This window comes from Peromyscus maniculatus, chromosome 14, assembly GCF_049852395.1.
Source record: "Peromyscus maniculatus bairdii isolate BWxNUB_F1_BW_parent chromosome 14, HU_Pman_BW_mat_3.1, whole genome shotgun sequence".
Classification (NCBI taxonomy): Eukaryota; Metazoa; Chordata; class Mammalia; order Rodentia; family Cricetidae; genus Peromyscus; species Peromyscus maniculatus.
The window spans coordinates 74,719,910-74,740,944 of NC_134865.1; the positions used below are offsets into that span (position 1 = coordinate 74,719,910).

General features: G+C 47.0%; 1 protein-coding gene across 1 annotated transcript in view; it reads right to left on the bottom strand.

Moving 5' to 3' along the window:
- The window catches only part of Prima1 (proline rich membrane anchor 1), a 74,368-nt gene extending 54,088 nt beyond the window's left edge, over positions 1-20,280 (bottom strand). Inside the window, exons 1-3 of the mRNA XM_076551294.1 lie at positions 20,210-20,280; positions 16,404-16,445; positions 16,212-16,294 (exon numbers count right to left, since the gene is read on the bottom strand). Of these exons, the coding sequence (XP_076407409.1) occupies positions 16,212-16,294 (83 nt within the window). The 5' untranslated portion in view covers positions 16,404-16,445; positions 20,210-20,280. The remainder of the gene's footprint in view (positions 1-16,211; positions 16,295-16,403; positions 16,446-20,209) is intronic.
- Between the last annotated feature and the right edge of the window lie 755 nt (positions 20,281-21,035).

Here is a 21,035-nt window from a genome sequence, read left to right on the forward strand (position 1 = left end):
CAAGGAGAATCTTTTCTCCAGGACTTTTCCTCTACCATCCGCAAAATGTTTGAAGCAAGATTATCAACAAGTCGGTTCTTCAGGAAGGAAGGAGCTGGTTGCTTCTCGTTCAAACAAGCGCCTGCCTCACAGAAACCTTCGCGGGCGCCACAGAGGCGCCCTGCTCATCTGGTGATAGCGCTTTATAAGCACTCCGATGGCCTGTGGAGATGGGAGTGTGACAATTCCAGTCAAAGTCCCCAAGAGCTGGGCAATCCTGTTTGGGGGTTGGGCGAGAGAACCATGGCTTAAAGTGAAGGGTAGTACCACAGCTCACTGGTTTAAAAAAAAACGTTACTTAGTTCCCCTTGTCACTCCAGGTAAACCCACACCTAAGTATAAACCACTCTGCAAACTAGGTTTTGGACCAATTTTCCAGCAACTTCCTTTATCCAGAGCATGTAGCAAGGCCTTTCCTTCTTAGTGCATGCCTGGCTGGAGTACTTGTGTGCCTTACGTATGCCTAGTTCTATACAGCAGATGTGAGTGAAGTCTTGACCCTTCCAAGAAGCCAGGGTCGGGTAAGGGAACCAATAACACCATCATTGCCAGTACTTGGATATTCCACTATCACTAAGAGGGGCCTGCACTTATGAAGAGTAGAGGAACGGAAGCTGGCGCAAAGACTGACTGCCAGGATAGAGTGACCTAGAGAACAGGTCAATAATTTTGTTAATCCCTTAGGCAAAAGCATAGAGACATTTGCCCCTTCGTGAATTCAGTCATTTGTTCAGTACAGTAGCCACAAGCGTGCAGTAGGTGCCAGGCACAATACAACAGTAACAAATGTAACAAATCACGTACTTTTACAGTCAGGGAGAAGGGATGGGAGAAAGGAGCTTCCCAGGACAGTATGGAAGGGGGAGCGAAGCGTCGAACTAAGGCCTGTCCATCAGCTGGGATTAAATGATGCTGGATGTTTTCATGTCTTTGAAAATGTAGCTTAAGCCAGTTGGAATATTTTGCCCAGTACAGGACTCCAGTCTTTAGCTAAGTCAACAGCATCGGATACCTGGAGCCCTTTGCTACTTGAAAATACTACTTATGCCACATTTTAAGTTCAGTTCTCATAGTCCTGGGAGGCTAAGGCTATTGTTCTGTTTGGAAAGTCCAGTATAGTGTTTTTGTTTTGTTTTAACTTTTTGGGGGCCTGCCACCCAGCTCCCAAATAAATACACAGAGACTTATTCTTACTTATGAGTGCCTGGCCTTAGCTTGGCATGCTTCTAGCCAGCTTTTCTAACTTAAATTATCCCATTTCTCTTTAACTAGGTTTGGCCTCTGAGCTTTTACCTTTCTTTATTCTATATACCTTTCTTTCCCTCTTACTCTGTGGATGGCCAGATGGCTGAGTGGCTGGCCCCAGTCATCCTCCTCTCCTCTTTTTCTTGCTCCTTGCTCTTCGATTTTTCTCTTCCCAAGATTTCTCCTCCTATTTATTCTCTCTGCCTGGCAGCCTAGCCTAGCCTTTCCCCTGCCTCGCTATTGGCTGTTCAGCTCTAGAATGCAACACATCTTTGCACCATTACAGCATAAATGAATGTAACACATCTTAAACTAATATTTCACAACAGCCCAGAGATGTTCCTAGCCAGAATCACATAGCTCTTGCCCTAAGATACACAAATATTAACTTCTGATTACAGGGTTAAGACATTCCGGGCTGGGGTGTATGTAGCTCAGTTGTTGGAGTGCTTGCCTACCATGCACAAAGCCCTGGATCGGTTCCTAGGTACAGCATAAACCGCATACAGTCATAGTACTCAGGAGGTAGAGGTGGAGCCAGGAAGATGAGAAGTTCAAGGTCATCCTTAGCTACATAGCAAGTTGGAGGTAAGCCTGGGTGGGTTTGTATGTTGGTATTTGGTTTTCCAATTCTGGATTTAACCTATGTACCTCTGGAGAATCACCTGGTCCCCAGCTTCCTAGCTCATGTGACACTGGGGAATGTTACAACCTCTCTTAGAATGAAGACCATCTTTCATGACATCGAAGGACCCAGGGAGGTCAGCCTTTCTGGACTCCTGTGACTTATGGTAGCTAGTTACAAGAATCATCAAGCAACTTCACCAAGAGACCTTTACCACCCCACCTTGGAAAAACATGGGCCGGTGAAAGAGGAGAGATGAAGGATGAAGGGAGACCTGACTGTGGAGTCTGCTGGCTCCATGTGGCCTCTCAGAAGCTCACCCAGAGGTGTGACAGAGCATCAGCAACATCTGAAGCTGCGGTAGTTTGACAACACCCGACCTTGTATTTGCTTCTCTTTCCCTTTTCCCTTATTCCTGCTGCTCTGGGGCTTTGGTCCTCACTAAAGAGTATCTGCCAGGTTTCTCCAGAGGAGTGGAATGAACAGAACAGACTAATAAGAGCTTATTTACTGGATGGGTGTACACAGTCAGAGGCAGCATAGTCCCACAGGGTCTGGCTGCAGGCTTAAGAAACCAGGAAATAAATTACCAAGTGCGAGAAGCTGGGAACCTCAGAACAAGAGAACAACACCACAGCCCCAGATGAAGGCAGCCGGCTTGGAAGCTTGGCGCATCACTGATGCAAATCCAAAGTCAAAGAGTCAAAGAGAATCCAGGCCTGATGTCTGCAGAGGATGGTAACAGCCCCCTAAACAAACAATAACCCATCAAGAGGGGTGGCTTGTGCCATCTTATCTAAGCAACCCCCTTGGCTTTTTCTCTGGAACCAGCTCACAGCCCATCAGATGGGCTTCTCACATTTAGGATGTGGCTTCCTGGCTCAGTTCTCTGATTTGTCAACTGTTTCCAGAGAAACTCTCACAAAACACCCAGAGTGTGCTTTACCTGTCTTCTATGCATTTCCATCTAGTCTACCTCGTAGACCCCCCAGGCATGGCTTTGCTCACTGAAACAAATCGATGGGAGAGCCAAGTCCGACATCCCTTCTAGAAAGTCTACTTGGTAGCACTTTTGTAGTGTATGGAGGTTGTCCCTGATCCTTAGGAGACAGCGGAAGGTGGTGCTTGCTTACAGGGATGGCTGATCTTGGTTGTCACCCCGGCTAGATTGATTTTTTAAATATTTAATTGTATGTACGTGGAGGGGTGTGGATGCATGCCCAGGAGGACAGGAACTTTCAGAAGACTGCATCAGATTCCCTGGAGCTGGAGTTAGAAGCAATTGTAAGCCACCTGACATGGATGCTGAAAACTGAACTAAGGTCTTCTGGAAGAATAAAAAAACACTCTTAACTGCAAAGGGACCTTTCCAGCACCAGCATAGCAGTTCCCAAAGCTTCATCCACAGCTCATGGGAATGAGAAATCGCTGGAAAGCAAAGCTCTATGGGATCCAGCAGCTCAGAGTGAGAGCAATAGCTGTTGCGAGGATGTGGCATTGGTCAGGTGACTTTTTCTGGCATCATTTTACATTGTAAGAATAAAACAATAAGCTTATAAAACTGGTTGCCCACTTAAGCCATGCTTTGTAAAAGCTTGAGGAACACTCACATGACAGACTGAAAGCTAAGCCCAGGATCTAGTTAGAAGGGGAGCTGACAGGCAGGGGACCAAACGCATAGCCACGCAGGTGTCTTAATCTAAATCAGGGCTGCTATAGGGAAAAGGCTGGGCCTTCTGATCTGGTGCAGAGACATTTGAATAGATAAGCCTGGATATGTTTGATGGCCAAAGCCCCCTAATGTTTCTGAAAGGCAGGTTGATTTTTTTTAACCTTTGTTAAAATAGAACAGTGTCATTTGCCCTGGGTACGACAGTGACCTCATTGCAGCGGGAACCTTGCAAGATGATTGTTGTTCTCATAGCCTTAGCCTTTGGTAAACATCTCCTCCTCTGAGGCATAAGGAAAAGGTCTGGGAAGGCAACATCCCCTCCTTTGGGAAGTTCGACAATGGCTGTCCTCTGAAAGCTGGAAGCTGGCTTCGATGATGGGAGAGAGAAATAAATTCGCTCGCATGAGTGGAGGCCAGTGTGATGGCAAAGGCCAGGGACATACCAAGTCACGAGACACAACATAGGCATAATTTTCACAATTGGCATCAAGTCGGACAGGGCTATGAGGTTGAGCTATGAGATCCTTATCAATGACCAGTAGATCACCATATAACTAGGGGTGAGACAAAATGTGTTGATTGGTATATAAACCTTTGTGTATGTGTGTGTTCATGTATGTGTGTGGGAGTGTACATAAGATGTGCATGTGTTGGTGAGTGCATGTTTGTGGTGTTCCTCAGAAGCCTTCAACTTGGATTTTTGAGACAATCTCTCTCTCTCTCTCTCTCTCTCTCTCTCTCTCTCTCTCTCTCTCTCTCTCTCTCTCTCCTCCCTCCTCTCTCTTGGGCCTGGGGCTCACTGATTCAGCTAAACTGGCTGGTGAGCCACAGAGCCCAGGGAGTGTCCTGTCTCAGCTTCCCCAATGCTGGGTTTATAAGTGTGCACCACCACACCTGGATTTTACATGAGTGTTGAAGACTGAGTGTATGTAACACACATGTTTATTATGTATATACATATATGTATAAGGGGCTGGGAACATGGTTCAGTCAATAAAGTACTGGCCTTGTAGCATGAGAACCTGAGTTAGATCCCCATGTGTGTGCACATATGTACATATACACCCACACGCATGTTCATTCAGACATACATAAACACACCTACGCATACACTGAAAGGAAAAGGAAGAGCCATGCAGCCGAGCATCCTCATGACCAAATAATAGCAACCCAACAATGGGTGACTTAAGGTCAGTCTTGAGTGACTCCAGAAACAACAGTCTACTACTAGACAGTTGGCCCAGATTCTCAGGTTGGAAATATCTATTGAAGCTCTTCCTCAATTTGCATCTCTGGCCTCAAGCAGGAGCTTCACCTGAAAGTCCAATAGCAGGAAAAAGGGACCAGAACTTCAACCACATACAGACTGATATAACATACTGATGCTAGCTGGGAATAGGCTATTGTTGCATCTATCTCTGTTCATGGGTAGGGATGAAATACAGGAGAGGCGGCTTGAGGTGTAGACTTGAGCTGCTTCCCATGAGGGAGATAAATGGCTGGGACAATAGTTTAAGCATGTGAAAATAACACAACTAAAATCAAGTGGTGTAGGGAGCCTGTAGATGATGAATAGATAGATGCGTGGAGAGCATGAAGGCAGGGCCATCTCTCACTTGAGGTCATCCATTGCCAATGTGGCTGTCAGCAATCGGTTGGGCGGGATGGCAGGGCTTCTCCCATTAATTCCGCTGTACTTCCATGGGCAATGGAATGATCCACAGAGGAAGGAACTGTGTCACCCAGCTTAGAAATGAGCTCTCCTGGACTAGAGAGCTATTCCCTGGGATGTAGTAAGAGCCATTAGTTATGTTTCCAATAACTAAAATGCACACGTCTAGGAACCAAGCGAAGGAGGCAGCTTGGCCTGAGTCCGGTTGCTGAGGAGAAACCTGCAGAAGCTATGCCTCTTGTCCCGGCAATCTTGGGCTTCTAAGAATTAATGGTCCTGGATCCCAGGGTGTGAAACATCCATCAATGCAGGGGTCCCATGAAACTAGACACTGATTGTGACCTGGCCAATGGACCAGGAGTAAGAGGGACTTCTGGAGGGGATGGCAGCTAGGGTTACTATCACACAGTGAGGGCAGGGAAGAATATGCCTGGTGTTATGAACTGAATTTGGTCTCCCCGAATGCACACATTGAGGCTCTAACTCTCAGTGTGTCTCTATTTGGAGACAGCGCACTCAGGAGTAATCAAGCTTAACTAAGGCTATGGTTGAGGGTGGGGGCAATCCCACCTTATTTTTCAAAAGTAAGAAAAGCCATAGCTAGATAGTGCTGTCTGTCCATCACCCTAGAGGAAAAGTCATGGTTGGGACAAAGTGGTAGAAGCTGTTGGCCTCCCCAGAGACTGACCCTGCTGAATTTTGGTCTGGAACATCCAGCCTTTGGAACTGTAAGAAAATCAGCCCCTGTTGTTCAAGCTATGCAACCTGTGATTTTATGTTATGGCTCTGGCAGCCTGAGATCTTCATTACAGGCAACTGCAAAACCCAGACACCCTCAGGTTAAGAATCGCAGATGGAAGCCTAGAAGGGGAGAGGGGGTAAGGGGAAGAGAGTGGATGTCAATCATGGCCCCTGGACAGCTGCAGGAGGACAACTCCAGCCTAGCTTACTAATCTTTTCCATCTTTTTTAGGAAGTTGGCATTGACCACATCAAAGATTAGGCTTTCTTTCACTCTTGGATTGATGGTAATTTTGTCCTTAAATGAGATGTAAATATCATAGGGCAGGAGCTGCATCTGTGTCCGTCCATTTCCTGTCAGAGAACCTTAAGTCTAAGGAATTCATAATGGAAGAAGCTGCTCTTGGCTCCTGGTTCTGGAAGCCCAAGAACATGGCACCAGTACCTTCTCAGTTTCTTTGCAAAGCCACGTGTCAGGAAAGGCAACTAGAGAATGCTAACTTGCTTTCATAGGAAGCCGCTCATAGGAACTCAGGAGCATCTCTGAGGGTAGAGACTTCCTGATCAGCCTGTAAAGGTCTTACCATTTCTGGACACTTGCACACCGAGGCAGTGAACTTCATGGTGAGTTTCGGTGGGGACAATCCATATTCAAGCCACACAAACTCAGAAGAGAATATGAGCTAGGCCATAGCAGATTGTTTGGGCAAGGCCAGGTCTACTCTCTCTTCCTGCTGCTAAGTGGAGAGAGCAGAAGTTGCCACCATTGTTCCGTCTCCAGATGCCTCCATCTGTCCCGCCCTCCCTCAAGTGGACAGCTAACACTGAGCATGGCTGCCATGGTCCCCACCGTGGGAGAGGTATTGAAGCAAAGGTGTCTAACCCGGGTGGGCTGGAATCTCAGAACCTTTGTCTAACCAACCTCACACCACGAGGAGCAGCAGCTGCTTCCCCTCCAGCTGTCAATATGGGGTTGAGGAATATACTTAAAGGTGTCGGAGAGCTAACTCTCCAGGGGATGGACTTTGATCAATGATAGGGTCCAGGAAGCTTTGCGGATGATTTATCTCTCTTTCTTCATCTGCGGCTCCATATGGCTTAGTCTAATATGTCTTGTGCAACTGAACAGCTGGCTGTGTTCCCTGGCAGGACTGCGGCTGGCTCAGCATCATCCCGAAGTTGTCCTCCTTCTTATCCTGCCTCCCTTGCTCTCTCTCCTTCCTACCCTGGATTGCACACCCGTGATGGGTTGTTACAAGTTTCTCCTCCAGCCTTCCTGGGGTACTTCATTTGGTGTATACGACCACAACCTCTGGGACCCATCAAACCCCTTAGTTTATGGGCCCCAGAGGTTATGCCATATACATCAAATGAACTGCGACACCATAGTAACCAGGACATTATGTATCTGGACCATCTGTGTGGCTGCAAGGAATCAAATGAAGTGGCTCCTTAAGTATGCAGATGGTTTTCTTTAGGCTCTCACCGGGCATTGTGGAATATATGAAGGGTCATGGGTTTGAGGCTAGCCTGGGCTACATAGCAAGACTGTCTCAGAAACAGACAGACAAACAAATAGATCTGGGCTCTCGAGTTCAACCCCATGACTATCACTACTTAATCTTTGAGGAATTTCCTAAGACCTGACACCTGGCCCTCTCCCGTTGTGGACTATAATAGTATTTCGATATAATTAAGTCACACAGATTTTGGAAGAATTAACACAGATGATTCTCGAAGCTTATCAGATAGCAGCTGGTTGAAGGGGAAACCACTGTCTATAATGATTTTGAGGGGTAAAGGGAAATGTGTTGCAAGACTGTGAATTGACATCAGGGGTATTCTTGAGCAAAATACAAAGAAAACAATGGAAACCCATTTGGCAAAGAGATGCTCATCATTGAGCTTGGAAACGAGGCAAGCCCATTTCATTTTGAAATGCTGCAAATAAACACAGTTGTTACAAAGACACTGACATTATCCCAATTGTTCACTACCTCCGGTTCAACTAACTATGTGACTGCCAATAGCGCACTTCACAAGACAGCTATGCCTCTGTTGAGAGGAGGTTTCACTAGTTCACTGGGTCTGAGGGAGGGGAGCCCCATGTTTCTCCTGTGCTTTGTCAGAGACATCACTGGTCCTTCTGAGGCTTGTCCCATCCTCTGTCAATGACCTAAAAGCCAAGCAGTAATCTCTCCTGAGTGGTGTGTGGGGACAGGTTTTCGCCATCTCAAAATGCAATTTTGTTCTTTTTCCAATATCACCTTTAGTCTACCTCTTTGAGGCTGGATGTTTATACATGGATGTGGGTGTAAAGGAGCCAGGAAGAATCCCAGACTTTTAGCCTTGATTTAAAATTATTCATATCTGCCCTGTACACACACACACACACACACACACACACACACACACACACACACACACACACACACACACACAGACACACATACACACACACACAGATACAGACAGATGCAGAGAGACAGACAGAAACACACACATACACTTTGGTGGTAGTGCTGCCCATCAATCCCAGGTCATCAAGAGTGCTCGGCCAACTCTTTTCCATGGAGTCGCATCTCCAGCCTTCTTGTTGCCCTTTCTTAAACCCTGAGAAGGAGCCAAGAGTTGGAAAAGTTTTCACGTCTGGGCATGGTTGGTTGTTACTCTGGCCCAGTGCCATGTTTCTACATCAAAAGAGAGTCCAAACAAGGGATCCAGAGAACATTTGGTTGGGGCCACTTGGCTGACCACTCCTTTGGCCAGGGCAGTTGAGTCCAAATGCCAGCCCAGCAGGCCGAGCCAGCTCGGTCGCCTGGACTGAGCTGAGCACCGGTGTGTGCTGGGGCAGTTAGAAGACACCAGAAAGGAAGAGAGTCCTGTTCTCTGAGGTCTCTCGTTCTCATGGGGGAAGAAAAGCATGCACAACACTAAACTGCAAATGGGACCATGTCTCCTTCCTGCCTAAAAAGACCCAGTAGACACCCTAACGTAGCCTTTGAGGACCCTCCACCCTAGATCCCTTCCCCTTCTGGCTCATCATACCTTTATGCTTCAAGTTTCTTCTGTTCCCAGCAAATGCCTGCTGGTATACATCTCCTGTCTTTGCTCACACTGCCTCCTCTGCCCAGAATCCCTTCTCTTCCTGGGAACTTGGCTAATTCCTATAGGGTCCTCCTGTCTCTCTTCTCTCCTTCTCAGACATAGCACAGTACACCTCACAATGGAGTCTAATCATGTGTAAGTGAGATGGGTCTGATGTGGGCTTATGTGTTGGGGCTTAGTTCTCAGGGTGGTGATGCTAAGAGACGGTGTGATCTCTAAGGGGCAGGGCCTAGTGGGAGGTAGTTAAGTCATTGCAAGTACTGCCCTTGAAAGGGATTCTGGGATTTCTTATGTGAATATGAGTTATCATGTAAAATGAAGACTTTCCTCACCGCTCTGACTTCCTGAGTTTCACACAAGAGTCCAACATGATGATGTCTACCATTGGGCCCTCACCGATCTTAATTTTTAAAATTTCAACCTCAGGCTGGAGACATGGATGGTTCAGCAAGAAAGAGCAAGTGCCGCTCTTGCAAGGACCTGAGCAGTGCTCCTAGAACCCATGTGTGGAGGCTCACAATTCTGTAATTCTCTCAGGGCATCTAACATCTTTGGTCTTCCCAGGCACTCACGTTCACGTGGGTGTGCAGCTATCCCTCCCACATATGCTTAATTAGAAATAAATCCTTAAAAATGTATTTAAAAAGAAAGTTTCCAACATCTAAAACTGAAATCTAAATGAACCTCCTTTCTTCGCAAAGTGCTCAGCCCCAGGTATTTTCTTGCAGCAACAGAAAGCAGATTGGGACATGGTGTAGCATGCCCTCAGAAAGTCTGCAGGGACAAGTCTGACCTTGGTGTTACTTGGCTCCAGGACAAATCTGCGCAGTTTTCTGAAATTTTCTGAGCCTCAGGATTGCTGATTGTAGAGTGAAGAAGGGGATGACACCCTGCTTGTCTGTAGTGAGCAATATTAGAAACAATGCCAGTCAAGCCTCTAGACCAGGGCCCTCCACAGAGCAGGCCCACGTGAAATCCTGGCCCATTCATAACTGCAAGTCCGTCTCCTCCTCTAGCTGGGAGTCTGCTCTCCATCTCTGAGTCTAGGAGATTAGTGAACACATCCAAGAGGGCTGGCATCATTACATGAACAAACCCAATGCAGTGAGCCGATGGACCAGGGTCCCCCTCACCTCTCCTCCACAGCCTTTCTGTGTCCCCTGATATAGGAGGCACAGAGGTCTTTGTGCTCACAGATAAGCACTAGGGGAACCTAGAATGTTAAGCACACAGGGTTGTTCCTTCAGGGAAGGAATACAATAGCTGTTACCCACCCAGAAGGCTGTGTGCAGATGTGTTTTCCAGCCTGGCGTTCCTGGCTCTAGACCCTCCCCAGATCCTTATCACTAGACCCTCCCCAGACCCTTATCACGAGCCAGTTTTTCTCAATCCACTTGTAGAACCCCTCTTTAGGGACTTTACAAAGAGTCTCTGTGTTGCTGCGTCTGATTTGCTGGTCTGATTTGTAGTTAGCTTGCTTTGTTCCTCATGGAGATTTATGTGTGCTTTGTTGCACACATGGGATTGTGTTAATTATCACCAGAAAAGTTTTCGCCAAACAGTGTTGTGCTTAAATATGCCTAAAATAAACTACTCAGGATCAGGCTCCAGAAGTTTGAACCAACCCTGGGTACTGCGTCCTGCTGAGCCAAACTGAGTCTTGTCTCCCATGCATGCCTCTCTGCAGCCTGTTGAGGTCACAGACACTCCCCATTCCCCATGACTCCACCTCAGCCACCTTGTTATTTCTCAAACCTCTGACCTGAGTTTGCCTCAGCCTGGTCATTCCTGATGTCTAGACAGCTCTTCCCCAGGGTCACCAGGGCCCACTCCCTCACTCAGGTGCCACTCTGTCAACAATACACACGTCTATGATTTGAATACTTAGTGTCATCCAATTTCATGTTGAGGTCTGGATTCCAATGCAGAAGCTGGGGTCTATTGGGAGGTTTTTAGGATACGAGGGTTCTGCCTCTCATTGGATGAGTGCTCCAATGGAAAAGACTTGATGCTGTGGGCTCACAACCTCTGCTCTGGAGACGCATACGCAAGGGTATTCCTGAGGAGGGGCGGTGCAGCCTCCAAGGTGCAGTCTTGGAGACAGAGACGGGGCTCTTGCCAGATGCCAAACCTCCCAGCACTTCAGTCTTAGACTTCCAGACCTCTGAAACTGTGACAAATGAATGTCTTCCCTCTGTAAACCAAGTCCCCTCAGCTATTCTGTGACGGCAACACCAAACACACTGAGACACCTCCCCAGACGGCCCTGCCTTATTTACACTCTAACCCACTGGCTCTTGACTTCCCATGCAGAGATCAGAGCACAGTTTGTAGGAACTGGTTCTTTCCTTCCACCGTGTGGATTGCGAGGATCACATCCAGGTCCCCAAGGCTTGGTGGCAATCATGTTAACCTACTCTCGCTTAGGTCCGTATCTGATTCTTTCTGATACACACGTTATGTTATACATCTGTTTTGTTGATGACTTGTCTCCTTCACTAAAAAGTGAGTTCCACGTGAGCATGAGTCCAGCTTCCTTCTTTGCTGCCTGAAGCAGAGACTGCACACGGTATCCCCTCAGCCCACGGATGGTTTCAATGGAGTTGATGAGCAGCTCCTCTGTCTCTCATACCCTAAGCTCCTGTTGCAACATATCACTGCTTCTTTGCCTGAGAGCCCAGAAGCCTATGTAGGAGCCCAAACCAGAAGGGGTGGTGGCACCTGGACTATAGTACCACTTACACCTACAGGTCAGGTGGCCATGAGCATGCCCAGACTCTGCTTTGCACAGCTAGTTTAAAGATCTCTGCACTTCTTTAAGGGCCGTGGTGGAGGGAGGCCCTGTCTCCACAGCAGTACCTGACTCCTTAACACCAGCTCATCTGGCTTCTCCTCCAGCCCTGCCCAATCCCCTCACCCCATCTCTGTTGCTTTTCTCATTTCACACAGAAACCCTGGGCACCCTGACTTGTCCTCTACTCTGCTTTTGGGAGGACTTCGACTGGGAGGCCAGCTGCCATGTTCCCAATCTGGAGTGGAGCCCCAGAGTCAGGGTGCTCACTCACCACAGCCCAACCTGTATTTGCTCAGTGAATGAATGGGAAGAGACAATTTGCAAAGTTCTACATCCTGTGTCTTGCTTTATGATTAAAGGTTTGGGTGACTTTTCCTCCAAGGGGGAACTCGCTGAATTCTACAGCTTCTTGTTTACAGTGGGATTTTCTGGGAATGGCTTCTGCCTGGAAACCTGTCTGGCTCTGGGCTTTGTAGATCTTTCAGGGAGGGAGGGCTTTGCCATTTACTTTAGTTAGAAATGTCAGGAGCACCCAGGAGCTCAGAGACCTGCCGTTCATACTAGCGCCGGCCAGCCGGGCGCACAGCTGTTCCTGATGACTTTCGGAAGATCACCATTTTCTCAGGGTCTGATGGAGACAGATCAGTTTGCACTCACAGTTTCTTAAACACTGTTGTCGCCTCCTTTACTTGCTTAGGCCTTCCTAAAAGCATGTCTGGATTACAGGCTCTATATCAGTTCTTGAGCCCTGGGAATCAGAATGGCTGGACACAGGGCCCCTGCTTTCCCTCCAAGAGATTCATTTGGGTGAGAAAGAATGGGAGGGAAAGTGACAATCATAGTATGGTGTGGACACACATGATCACAGGTTGCAAAGCACCAAGAGCCTGGAGCTCTCAGCATCTAGGTGCAGATGTGCTTTCTCCCTGGCATGACCTGCAATGGTTTCCTGTGCATATTCCATTCTAATTTCTGCCTTACATGCATCCTGTACTCCTGCCCTGAAGGTTTTACCCTCTACTTCCTAGCAGGGTCCTCAGCATCCTTTGGCTCCAGTTCTTAACCTTCCCCAGGTAGTGCCTCTCCTGAGTCCCACACTGATCACCCTCTTCAGGGTGCTGTGCTTGAGCTGGGTCTAGGGACTTGCAGCTGCCCTTTATCCTATATGAGGTTGGGGAAGGATGAAGAATCAGAAGGCTGGTGTCATGGGAAAAAAGTCTCATTGATGTAGCTGAAGTTTTCCTGTGTCCCACCTGGCCCATTGTCAGGACAAATCTCTCTCACCCATTGGTCCCGCAGCTGCTCAGACCCAAGTAAACACAGAGAGGCTTATATTATTTATGAACTGTATGGTCATTAGCTCAAGTTTATCACTGACTAGCTCTTTCACTTAAATTAACCTATAATTCTTATTTATGTTTAGCCATGTGGCTTGGTACCTTTTCTCAGTTCTGCCTTCACATCTTGCTTCCTCTGTCTGGCTGACTACCGCTGACCCAGCCTTCCTCTTCCCAGAATTCTCCTTGTTTGCTTATCCCACCTAACTACCCCCGACCCAGCCTTCCTCTTCCCAGAATTCTCCTTGTTTGCTTATCCCGCCTATACTTCCTGCCCAACTACTGGCCAATCAGCACTTTATTTATCAACCAATCAGAGCAACACATATTCACAGCATACAGAGTGACATCACTAATCACATTTACTTTGATATCAAACAACTGGGTAGAGTTCTGGGGTTGCTGTTTCCTGGTGTTGTGGTTTGAATGGGGCATGTCCCCAACAGGCTTATATGTTGGAATACTTGGATGGTGCTGTATTTTGGAAAGTCATGGAACCATTTGGACATGGGACCTAGGTGATAGACTGGGACCATAGTAGTGGGGATAGAGGGTTATGACCCCTGTTACAGCCCAAGTTATCTGCTTTGGTTGTGCCTCCAAGATGTGAGAAAGTGGCTTCATATACCCATTGCCAAGGACACAGGAGCTTCTCAGGGTTGACCATGCAACCAGCAGCCAAAACAAACCCTTTATTTCCTAAGTTGACTCTGCTAAGAATTTTTTCATAGAGATGAGAAAAGCAGCTAACATACCAGATTATGCTTTCTTGGGCCTGAGTAGACAGATCAAGAAGCAAGGTTGATGGAGGGAAAGTTGACTGGAGAGGACAGTGACCTGGTGACACTGGCTAGACTTTGGTAATGTCTTCTAGAGCTAAGTTTTTTTTTTTTTTAAGAACATGTCAATAGCCTCAGATATTGGTAATTTGTGAAGACCACACTGGCCATGTCATCAGTGAGGAGAAAAAGACTCTGGTCCACAGTGTCACCCTCAGCAGTCTCAGGAGTCCCCCTAACCTTCTAGGGATTTTGATTTGGATCAGTCCAGGAATTGTAGCTTTGACACTGGAAATAATTTCAGGGTCAGCCAGTATGAGGAGGTGGAGCTGGGATTTTATGAAAGATGCTTTAAAATTTTTATTTGATCTCATTCTATTTTGAAATAGGGTCTCATGATGTATCCCTGGTTGTCTTGTGTCTTAGTTACTTTTTTTTATCTCCGTGACAAAACACTATGACCAAAGTAAGTTATAAAAGAAAGCATTTAATCTAGAGCTCAGGGCTCCAGAAGGTTAGAGTCCATGATCATCATGGAGGGAAGCATGGCAGCAGGTAGGCAGTAGTTGAGAGCTCACATCTTGATCCACAAGCTTGAAGCAGAAGGAGATAACTGGGAATGGCTTGGATTTTTGAAATCTCAAAGCTCATCTCAAGTAACATACCTCCTCTAACAAGACCACTCCTCCTAATCCTTCCTAAACGGTTCTACCAACTAGGGACCAAGCATTCAAATAAATGTGTAGTAGGTAGCCATTCCAGCTTTGATCTGGAAGTTCCAAGCCCCATTGAGGCTTTGGCAACTGTCAGGCCCAAGCCTCAGTGGGGCCTGGGAGGCACTGAGAGACCCGAGATCTGGATGGGCCAGCGCTCTCTCTGTTCCGGGACCCTGGACAGTGGAGGTTGACCAAGCAGAGCTCCAGAGAACACTGCTGGACTGTGATACACCTTCCCAGACCCCAAGACCTACCCGTTCCTTCATTTGTAAATTACCCACTAAATAAATCTTCCTTTTAACTATGTGGAGTGGCCTTAATAATTTTGCCAATATAAATGAGCCTATGGGGTCATTCTCTTTCAAACCACCACAGCCTGGAACTCATTATGTAAATGAGAGGGGGCTGCTGTGGGATGTCTTTCTGTACACAGTGAATATGTGTTGTTCTCATTGGTTGATAAATAAAGCTGTTTGGTCAATGGTGAGGCAGAATAAGGTTAGGCAGTGCATTCAAACAGAGGACAGAGATGAAGAAGGGTGGAATGAGGAAAGACACCAGCCCACCACCCAAGGAGTAACAAGATGCCAGCAGACAGGTAATGCCACAGCCACATGCCAAAATAGACTAATAGAAATGCATTCATTTAAGATGAAAGAGTTAGCAAGAAGCCGGAGCCATAGGCCATACAGATTGTAATTAATATAAGCCTCTGTGTGTTTACTTGGTACTGAGCAGCTATGGGACTGGGTGGGACACAGGAAAACTTCGGACTACAGGGGGCAAATGAGAACATATCCAACCATGGGAATTGGACTCCTCAAGGGAAAATCACAATGAAGTGTCTTAGCACTAACCATATATACCATTTGAGTGGCTCTCTAGTTTCTAAGAAACCTTTTGAGGCATTTTCTCAAATTTTTGACAAGTGGAATTACAGAGTGGCTCTGGAGATGCCACGGATGGAGTTTGTAATCTGACAAGGTGATACAGGAGCTTCTAGGTTTACACAGGGGTTTAGCACATGCCCTTTCCCTGTAAATGGGGTTTCCCGTGAGATTTTTTAAAAACTACAGGTTTATAGTTGGGAAAGGAGATGGCCTTATGCAGTTGCTCGTTGTGCTGGAGTTCTTGCTTCTCAGCTTCAGCCAGATGCAGGATGAGGGGTCCTTTCCTCTTCTCCTGTCCCCAGATTCCCCCTACCTTTCTCTCCTGTCTCAGCAGTACCCAGGGGAAGGAGAAATGATGCAAGGCAGACCAGTGAGCCAAGTGCACCCTGTGCTGGTGGACAGCTTGGCCCAAGAGTCACATAGTTGGGTTTTTGCCTAACACACTGATCTTGGGCAGCTGATTAAACTCTCCAAGCCTCTGTTTCTTTGTCTATAAAATGAGAACATAAATAACATCATTTGTTTTGCCTGGAAATATCATAAGAAAAATAAATGAGAATAGGTTTTGTAAATTTAAAAGTACTATGTAAATACCAGATATGATCAGCAATGTCCAGAGAAGCCTGAGCGCAGTAGAATTTCATTTTCTCTCTGGAAAAAATATGACAAGTCTGCATCTGTGGGGGGTGGGGGGAGGGGAGGAATCAGTACAGTTTCTTATGGAACAAGAACCATGTTCTTCGTAACTAAAGAGCTGCCATCTTTAGTACATAGGAGTCTTCTTACCTCGTAGTTTAAGATGACTGCTCAAACTCCAGCCATCACATCCTGAATTCTACTGGCAGGAAAAAGGAAGAGAAAAAAGAAAGATACATTCTTCCTTCTAAAAGTCACTTTTGGAGGTCTCACATGACACTTTCACTTGCACTCTATTGCCCTGGAAATAATCACATATCTACACCTAGCTGCAAGGGAGGCTGTGAAACATACTTCTTAATCATGACAGTCATGTATCAGGGTGTCAGTACTAATGAGCAATAGAGAAGTGGGTATTGAGGGACTAGCAGGTGACTAAATTTTCTCTCAGAGTTCTAGTCATTTGTACTATGGAGTTTTATAGGTCAGTTTTCATAAAGTATAGGGGCTCTATAAGAGGTAGGACCTACTGGGAAGTCTGGGTTCATGATTCTGAAGGGACACTGGGCCCATAGCTTCTTCCTCTCTTACATCCCACCATGAGTGGAATGGCTTTGCCACACATTCCCACCATGATGTGCTTCTGAGTCACAGGAACTGTCAATCAGTCTTGGAAACTCTGAGCCCAAGAGAACCCTCCCTTTTTATAAGATGGTTGTCTTAGGTAGTTGGTGAGGCAATGGAGAGCTCTGGAATAAACCTTTCTTTGTGAACATTGGGTGCAATCTAGGCCATGAGAGAGAAGACACTGGTGCTCAGGGCCAACACACAAGGCACCGATGATCTGGCACTGATATAGGTAGTGACTGTTACCGCATATATCCTATAAAATAGGTGGGGATGAATCAGTGGCCCTGTGTGTGTCCTGCTGTGTCTGATGTGGTTTGTTTCCCAGAGGTTCATCTGCTAGAAGCTTGGTCCCCAGATGAGGGTGTATGGAGGTACTATGCCTGTAAAAGGCGGGACCCAATAGAAGATGACTGGTTCATATTGACTCCTCCTTTGAGAACCAGTTTCCATAGTCTCAGATGAGTTGGATTCTGAAGAAATGAATGATCCTCAGCAGAGCAGGCTGTGACAAACCCAGAGGAGCCTCTGTGTTTGGCTTGTTCTCCCCAATGGTTCTCTCCCTTTCTCCTTCTCTACCATGCAATGCATGCAAAGAGGTCCTTGCCAGATGCAGGCACTGTGTTCCCTGGACTTTCTAGCCACCAGTTCTGTGGGTCATATATCCCCTCTCTGCATTTCCAAACTCCTAGTATCTCATAGCAACACAGAACAGACTAATGCAGCCCCTTTGCCTTACCCACCTGCTGTGTCATGTGACCCAGGACCACCCTCACTCCAACTTGCAATCTTTGCCCCTGCTTTAAGCCGACCAGATAGTGCTGGGTGTTGTGTGGCTGGCTTTGTCTGCTTGTGCTTCTCTGCCTGTGGCCAGATGAAGGACCTGTCCAGGATAGCCTGCCAGAGGTGAAAGGGCCATGGAACACAGGCCACCTTAGATTAGCCAGTTGCTGGCTGAACTTTGAGCTGTGAGCAAGCCCAGACAGTAGCCTCAGAGCCTCTTGGATGATCTGCAGCCACTGCTGGTCATGAGCAAGCCTGCCTGGACCAGCGGAGCTTGGCTAGAATCAAGGCAATCATGTAGACTCAAGGTCAAAGTGAGCATTTCTTTTTGTCAACCACTGGGGCTCTACAGCATGGTTGTGACCTTAGAAAGCTCCCCACAGAGAACGTGAAATGGGGATGAGATGATTGAGCAGGCAGAGGCACTTTCAGCTAAGCCTGGTGACCTGAGTTTGGTCCCTGGTACCCACATGGTAGAAGGAGAAAACTGTTTCCTTAAGTTGTCCTCTCTCTCTCTCTCTCTCTCTCTCTCTCTCTCTCTCTCTCTCTCTCTCTCTCTCTCTCTCTCTCACACACACACACACACACACACATACACACACACACATACACACACACACACACACACACACACACACACACACACACACACACGGTATGGACTATGGCAAGGTGTATCCATGCTCTTTATATAAGTAAATGTTCTAAGTGTTGAAAAAAAAAAAGACCCCCTTTGCCCCAGCTAACCATCAGTGTGCTGCAGTTTTGAACCTGGTGGGGTAGCTCCACTCCACATTGCAAGAGCTAGTTCATGCTTGCTGCTGAATTATGGCCCATGGCCAAGTAGCCACCACCTACCTGTTCCTGTCCAGCCCAGGAGCTATGAATGGTTAGGACAGATGACATTATTTTCTCATTCTGATTAGGAGAAAGCTTTGAGCCCAAGGGAAGGGAATATGGTATCTCACCAAAAGGTTTATATTCTTTGGCTGGGCATTGTGGCACAGGCCTTTAGAATCCCAGCACTCGGAAGGCAGATCTATGTGAGGTCTACAGAGTGAGTTTCAGGAGAGCCGGGGCTACACAGAAAAAACTCTGTCTTGAAAAACAAACAACAATAACAATAAAAAGATGTATCTTCTTCTCCTTAGCACACCGAGACTATCCAATTCTGAATTTGTCTATTACATGTTGAGTTTCTTTAATAAGAATGGGTGGATATCTGTTCTTCCTTGTGATGAACTAGAGCTCAGCCACTCTGCCCCACAAAGTTTTTAGGAGTATTTCTACCTCTTGGTGTACACAGTATGTGAAAAGCTCTAAGTACATCCTCTCTGGACCCTCGCAGAGCAAGCTACCCAACCAAAATGTTTGATCTTTGAATTTGGCTCTCTGGTCAAGTCCTCTGGTGTCTTCCATCTCAAACTCAGCAGAACTAGAACCCAGGTCTTTGGTCTCCTAACCTAGAACACTTCTACTCTCCAAGCTTCTGGTGCTAAATTCTTCAGAGGCCTCCGGATCTCCAGCTGGAATGTTCTCGAAGCTCAGGTTGTCTTCAGCCCTCCCCTGTCTCATCCTTCCTACGGATGATTGCTCGCAGGAGCGCGGCTGACTCACCAAGTCTTTCTCCAGCTCTGCCTCAGGCTGTCTAACACGAATTTGTGTTGTGTGCCTCTGTGATAATTAACAAACTCCGAGCATTTAAGGCAATTTGTACTGGAGACAAGAGTGGTGTTTGCTCTCAACGAGTCTCACAATCTGGCCTCATAAGGAAGGAGAAATGGAATGGGAGAATGCATGGGAAAACTCATTTCTTCCCAAGTGTGTTAATGAGCTGAGCCTCAGGAGGCCGTGTGTAAGTCAGACTGCGAGCAGCTGTAAATTAAATTTATTACGCGCCAAGGGATTCTAATAAACATTACTTAAAAATAGCAACAGACAGTCATTTGTATTATATCATGTGACCTGGTTATGGAGACATTTTTGTGCCTCTGCTATTAATCAGAGTTACTTTGAGAGACGGTTGGTAAATTCTTGTAGCGTTACTAGCACCTTCCACTTAATTAAGATTGTTCTGGACGAGAGCAGGATGAGTCAAAACTAGCCATAGTGTATATTACTGTGCCCTGGAGGCCCTCTGTGCTCATTAGACGATGTTTCTTAGGCTTTCCAAGAGAGAGAAACTTAAGAGAAAATGTCACTTTCTTTAATGAAACCTCAGACCCTGGAAGGCTAGCAGCAGCGGGCAGTTTCTTCACCAGGAGTGCTGAGCCGGGCAGGGAGATGGTAGTGGTAGTGGGATCCTTGCTGCCACTAAGGATCTAGCCTTAAGGGGGCGCTGCTTGCTCTCTACCCCACTGGCCACACAGCCAGCAAGGTCTTTTCCTCTCCCATTGTGGGTACAGAAGAGGCTGCTGTAGCAATGGTCAGAATTACGTTTGGAAAATACCAAATCTGAGCTAGTTGTCACCTTATGCAAACTCCTGTCATTTGTCACTGCCAGTGTTTGAGCCCCATGGAGTCTTCCACCACAACCCCCATCCTACCTATGAGGAAAATGAATTCCTGAAGCTCAGATCTTAGGGTCTGGAATCAAGTCGACGTGTAGCCTAAAAGGTTCTCAGTTGGGTAACCATTCCTCCACGTGCTCACCTGTAAAATGGGAACAGTCCTGATTCTGTTTCCTCTAACAAACTCCATGACCGAAGCAGCTCAGTGGAGGAAAGGATTTGTTTCGGCTGACAGGTTACAGTTCACCAAGGAGGGAAATCGTGGCAAGAACTCAGGCAAGGACTTCAGGTAGAAAGCACGGAGGAACACTGCCTGCTGCCTCATGGCCAGCTTCTTCCTCGTACATCCCATGCCTGCCTCCCTAGGGGTAGTACCACCCACTGTGGGCTGGGCTCTCCTGCATCAGTTGGCAATCAAGGTCATCCCTCTACAGACATACCCACAGGCCCATCTGATCTGGGCAATCCCCCAGTTGAGGCGCCCTGAGTTCAGCTCTCCAGAACCCACATCAAAAGCTGAGTGTGGTGGTCTGTGTCTATAAACCCAGCAGCAAAGAGTCAGTAGACAGAGATTCCTGGAAACTTGGGGCCCAACTAGTACTCAACATGACAAAGTCACAAATCAGTGAGAGACCTTGTCTCAAAAATCCAAAGGTGGAAGGTACCCAAGGGCTGACACCCGAAGTTTTCCTCTGACCTCCGCAAGTGTGCATGACATGTGCGTTCCCCAGAAACAAGCACAAATACAAAAAGGGATGGGGAGAGGGACGGGAGGAGGGGGAGAGAAGGGCAGAGTGGATAACGCACTTCCTTGACCCACACCAACCTCGGCCCTGGTCTCTTGGGTGACTTTTCATCCTTA